This window comes from Manihot esculenta, chromosome 10 (genome assembly GCF_001659605.2).
Source record: "Manihot esculenta cultivar AM560-2 chromosome 10, M.esculenta_v8, whole genome shotgun sequence".
Lineage (NCBI taxonomy): Eukaryota > Viridiplantae > Streptophyta > Magnoliopsida > Malpighiales > Euphorbiaceae > Manihot > Manihot esculenta.
Genome location: NC_035170.2, coordinates 30,477,236 through 30,483,055, shown reverse-complemented (window position 1 = coordinate 30,483,055; position 5,820 = coordinate 30,477,236). Strand labels below are relative to the sequence as shown.

The 5,820-nt window shown below is 39.3% G+C and overlaps 1 protein-coding gene across 1 annotated transcript; it reads left to right on the top strand.

Annotated features, from left to right (window-relative positions):
- The first annotated feature begins 2,356 nt into the window (after window positions 1–2,356).
- Window positions 2,357–3,091, top strand: LOC122724850 (putative receptor like protein 25). The gene has a single exon (XM_043960744.1). It carries the CDS (start codon window positions 2,357–2,359, stop codon window positions 3,089–3,091), a length of 735 nt encoding a protein of 244 aa, XP_043816679.1.
- The last annotated feature ends 2,729 nt before the right edge of the window (window positions 3,092–5,820 follow it).

Here is a 5,820-nt window from a genome sequence, read left to right as displayed (position 1 = left end):
CGGCGGCCGAACTTGAGTTTCGGCGGCCAAACCTGGACTTCCCTCACTCATGCTTTCGGGGGCCTAACGTGCCTCCAAAACGCATGCATGTTCGGAGGCCGAACTTGACTTTCGACGGCCGAACCTAGGTTTTCCTCCAAGGACTTTCCATGTAAAAACTCATTTAATTTCATACTTAAAACCATTAAAAACATGAAAACATTTCATAACAACATACTTTTACCCTTCTAGAGGTTCCCGACATCCGAAATTCCACCGGACGGTAGGAATTCCGATACCGGAGTCTAGCTGGGTATTACATTCTCCCCCCCTTAAGAACATTCGTCCCCGAATGTTCCTCAACTAGCACACGCAAGGCATACAACATATCATACACATAAAACACATAAAGATCTAACCTTAAAAGAGATGGGGATATTGCTGGAGCATGGACTCCCGTGTCTCCCAAGTGCACTCTTCCATATTATGGTGGTTCCAGAGGACTTTCACCATCGGGATTTCCTTGTTTCTTAGCTTTCTGATCTGAGTGTCTATGATCCGCACTGGCTGCTCAACATAGGTGAGATCCTCTTTGACCTCTACATCAGGCTCACTAAGAACCTTGCCCGGATCTGACACAAACTTCCTTAACATTGAAACATGGAAAACCGGATGGATTCTTGCCATTGAAGCAGGCAAATCTAGCTTGTACGACACATTCCCAATCTTCTGCAAGATTTCAAAGGGTCCGATGTATCGTGGGGCTAGTTTACCCTTCTTCCCAAAGCGAACCACTCCCTTCATTGGAGACACCTTGAGCAATACCAGATCACCCTCCTAGAACTCTACTAGCCTTCTGCGGATGTCTGCATAACTCTTCTGTCTGCTTGCAGCAGTCTTGATTCTTTCTCTGATTAAGGGTACCACCCTGCTGGTGATCTCTACTATCTCAGGCCCTGCCAAGGCCTTTTCTCCAACCTCTTCCCAGCAAACAGGTGACCTGCACTTCCTTCCATATAAAGCTTCATATGGAGCCATCCCGATGCTAGCATGATGGCTGTTATTGTAGGCAAACTCCACCAAGGGTAGATGCTGCCTCCAAGAACCGCCAAAGTCCAGCACACACATTCTTAGCATATCATCTATGGTCTGGATGGTCCTCTCTGACTGTCCGTCTGTCTGTGGATGGAAGGCAGTGCTAAAATCCAATCTAGTACCCATGGCATTCTGCAGACTCCGCCAAAATCTGGAGGTGAACTGGGGTCCCCTATCTGACACTATAGAAACAGGAACCCCATGCAGCCTGACGATCTCATCTACATACACCTGCGCCAACTTGTCCACAGAATAACCACTCCTGACAGGGATGAAGTGAGCAGATTTGGTGAGTCTGTCCACAATCACCCATATGGAGTCCAATCTGTTGGACGCTGCCGGTAACCCCACTACGAAGTCCATAGCTATGTTCTCCCATTTCCACTCTGGAATAGGTAGCGGGTTAAGCATTCCAGCCGGCTTCTGATGTTCCAGCTTCACCCTCTGACATACTTCACAGGCTGACACAAACTGTGCCACTTCTTTCTTCATAGCTGGCCACCAGTAAACTTTCTTCAGATCCTGATACATCTTGGTGGCCCCGAGGTGAATGCTGTATCTTGCATTATGAGCCTCTCTCATAATGTCTCCTTTTAGCCCTATGTCATCTGGTACACATAAACGACTCCCATAGCGGAGGATCCCCTTATTGTCAAATCTGAACTCACTGTCCTTGCCTGACTGAACAGTCCTGGCAATCTTCACTAACTCTGGGTCCTCATGCTGTTTCTGAGCCACCTGCTCCAGAAACACGGGTGTCACTTTCATCTGAGCGACCAAGGCACCTGTACCAGACAACTCCAACTGTAGACCTTCCTCAATGAGCTTGTAAAACTCCTTCACCACTGGTCTCCTCTCTGCCGTGATGTGGGATAGACTGCCTAGTGACTTCCGGCTTAGAGCGTCTGCCACGACATTCGCCTTACCCGGATGATACTGAATCTTACAATCATAGTCACTCAGCAGCTCCACCCATCTCCTCTGCCTCAAGTTCAAATCCCTCTGACTCAAGATGTACTGCAAGCTTTTATGATCTGTGAAGATCTCACATTTTACCCCATAGAGGTAGTGCCTCCACTTGGGGAGCAACATGTTGACTGGAAAATTACCCTTTTGGGTTGGAGAAGCTTTTCCGCTTCTCAGAATACTTAGTCTCAGGGCAAATAAACTTTCAGGAGAACTTCCCTTGACGCTTTCAAATTCGAGTTCGCTGCAAATATTAGACCTGGCAGAAAACTAGTTAAATGGTTCCATTCCTGCTAACCTGGGAAATCTTAAGGCCATGGCTCAACAGCAGAAGGTTAACCATTATTTGCTTTATGGACAGGATAAAAATCACAACTACCAAGAGAATATACATGTGACCATTAATGGCCTCGGATTAACGTACACCAGGAATCTTTCCTTGCTAACCAGCATAGATCTGTCTGGAAACAATTTAAGCGGAGAACTTCCTGAAGAAATAACAAGATTAGTTGGTTTGGAGGTTTTGAACTTATCAAGAAACCACATCAGTGGCCAGATTCCTGATAGCATTTCAGAATTGCATCAGCTGTTATCTCTTGATCTATCAGGCAATAGGCTTTCAGGTCCTATTCCCCAAAGCATAACTTCATTGACATTTCTGGAGAATTTGAATGTGTCAAACAATAACTTGTCAGGTAAAATACCTTCTGCAAATCAGATGTCAACTTTTAATGCATCCTCTTTTGCTGGGAACCCTGGACTATGCGGAGATCCTCTTGCAGTGAAGTGTGCCAATGGTTCAAACAATGGAGGTGACAATTACCCAGATGCTGGACGGAAAGCTGATCAAGTTGATAATGGCAATGGCTTTGCAGATAATTGGTTTTACATGAGCATTGGGGTGGGATTTGCAGTAGGTTTATTGCTTCCTTATTTAGTATTCGCAATGAAAAGGCCCTGGGGTGGAATTTATTTTGCATTTGTGGATGGAACTGCCTATAGATTGTCAAGTGAGAAAATGAAAGCAGCTATGAGGAGAAGAACAGGCTGATTTCGTTTTTTTTCTTTTTCTTTTGCAAGTGTCTGGATGTAAAATAGCTAGAATTTGGAGAAAGAGACATTTGAGAATAAACTTTTCTTATCACAAGTATGCTCTTTTCTTTTAAATCTGTGTGAAAAGATACTCAAATTTAATTAAAATACTACTCAAATTTTAATTCTAGTTTTAAATATAAATCACTATTTTAATTTTAATTTTAATTAAAATACTACTCAAATTTTAAAAATAAATATAATTAATTATTAAATTAATTAATTTATTATAATATATACTTTTTATTTTTAATTTCACTAATAAATTTTAAAAATATATATTGTCTCTAAACAAATGCTTGTTTAAATATTATATTAAATATGTAATTATTACCTTATAAAATAAATAATTCCATTAATTCGTAATAACTTTCTCAGTTTTTCCTATCCATTATGAAATAAATAAATACCAGTTTCAGTTGCTTCTGGGACGTCCCACATCTCCCGTCAGCAAAAATAAAAAATAAAAATCTATATAATAATTAACATAAAATTGTTAAATAATTTGAGTTAATCATTTTGAATTAAGTGAAAAATAATCTATCAAAAGTTATTTGAATCATTTTAGACCGGTCTGTTTTTATTAGTATTAGAGCCACCTGTCAGACCCGTGTGAAACGAAGTGGAGCCGCTAAAATACTAGCGAATCACAATATTCAAGGGTTCGGTCCTATCTTAACAATGGACTGGACAAGCTAGAAGTGAAACCTGAACAAGCTGAAGACGTTAAAACAGGTTCTGCTGCTACAGCAGAAAAAGGTATGACAATAGCTGCACCAGAATTTTCCTGAAATTGAAACAAGATAGTAGTACTAGATTTTGACGACATGGACTGGTCAGAAACAAAATCATACCAACCGGAATTATTTAATGCAGACAAATCAAGTGAACGCCTAGGAAATTGATCCTCAACAAAGATGATATGTCGAGAAACAAACATCTTGTTATTTTTATAATCAAATCAAAGATAGACACTTTGATTCAAGAAACAACCAAGAAACAAGCACGGAAGTGATTTAAGAGAGAATTTATGTTCTGCATAAAGGCGAATGCATAGATAACAAAGACAACCAATGATTTGTAAACCAGAATAATTGGAAACTTTACCAAACAATTTAAGAAATGAAGAAGAATAATCTAGAGTAGGTGTTGGTAACCTATTGATCAACCACATGACAATGTCTACGTTCAGCAGCTCCATTATGCTGTGGAGTATGAGGGGGCGTTTGAAGATGATTCATGCCATGAGCTTGAAAAAGAGATTTTAAAGCAATAAACTCCCCTCTCCCATCTGTATACATAGACACAACTTTTGTATGAAAGGTATTTTCAACCAATTTCTGAAAAACTGGAAAAATAATAGCAACATCAGATTTAGGTTGAAGAGTATAAAACCAGATATATGTAGTATAATGATTAACAAAGATTAAATAATATTTATAACCATCTCTAGATTGAACTGGAGCAAGACCCCATAGATCAGAATACAATAATTATAAAGGACGAGAACTCGATAATGACGAAACACCAAAAGAGAGTCGATGACTCTTATTACAATGACGAGAATCATAATTTATTGGGAGATTTACAATTTTGTCTCTGGGTATTGCCATTATTAACAAGTCAGTCTCTGTATTTTTAGAAACCTATTAAAACGTCCTTATCTTTTCTCTCTATCAACGAAATAGTCCTTCCGTCTATTTTTGCCGTTAAAAATACAATAAAAGACTAAATTACCCCCCTTCTTTTCCTCTTCCTCCTCCTCCTCCTCCTTCCTTTTCTTCTTCATCAATTCTTCCTCCTTTTGCTTCTGCTTCTTCTTCTGGTTCTGCTTCTTCTTCTTCTTCTTCTGCTTCTTCTTCTTCTTCTTCTTCTTCTTCTTCTGCTTCTGCTTCTTCTGCTTCTGCTTCTTCTTCTTCTTCTCCTTCTTCTCCTTCTTCTTCTTCTTTTTCTTTTTCTTCTTTTTCTTTTTCTTCTTTTTCTTCTTCTTCTTCTTCTCCTTCATCATCATCATCTTCTTCTTCTTTTTTGAGGAGGAGGAGGAGGAGGAGGGACTATTTCGTTGACAGAAAAAAATGATAATGACGTTTTAATAGATGTGAAAAAAGATAGGGACTATTTCGTTGACAAAAAGAAACAATAAGGACGTTTTAATAGATATGAGAAAAGATAAGAACGTTTTAATAGATTTCTAAAAATATAGGGAGGGACGATTTCGTTAACGGAAAGAAACGATGAGGAGGGACTATTTCATTGATAAAAAGAAAGGGTGATTTACGATTTAGTCCCTGGGTATTGCCATTATTAACGAGTCAGTCCCTGTATTTTTAGAAACCTATTAAAACGTCCTTATATTTTCTTTTCCGTCAACGAAATAGTCCTTCCGTCCTCTTTTCCGTTAAAATTAGATAAAGGATGAGAGAGAAAATTTTTAAATTCCAATTTTACCCTTAAATAAAACATTTTATTTAGTCCTTATCGTTTCTTTTCGTCAACGAAATAGTCCCTATATTTCTCACATCTATTAAAACGTCCTTATCGATTCTTTTCGTCAACGAAATAGTCCCTATGTTTTCTCACATCTATTAAAACGTCCTTATCGTTTGTTTTCGTCAACGAAATAGTCCTTCCTCTCTCCTCCTCCTCCTCTCTCCACCTCCTCCTCCTCCCACCTCCTCCTCCTCTCTC

Bases quoted from the DNA above. Each gene is read 5' to 3' on its own strand.
- LOC122724850 (XM_043960744.1), top strand. From the start codon at position 2,357: ATGGCTCAACAGCAGAAGGTTAACCATTATTTGCTTTATGGACAGGAT.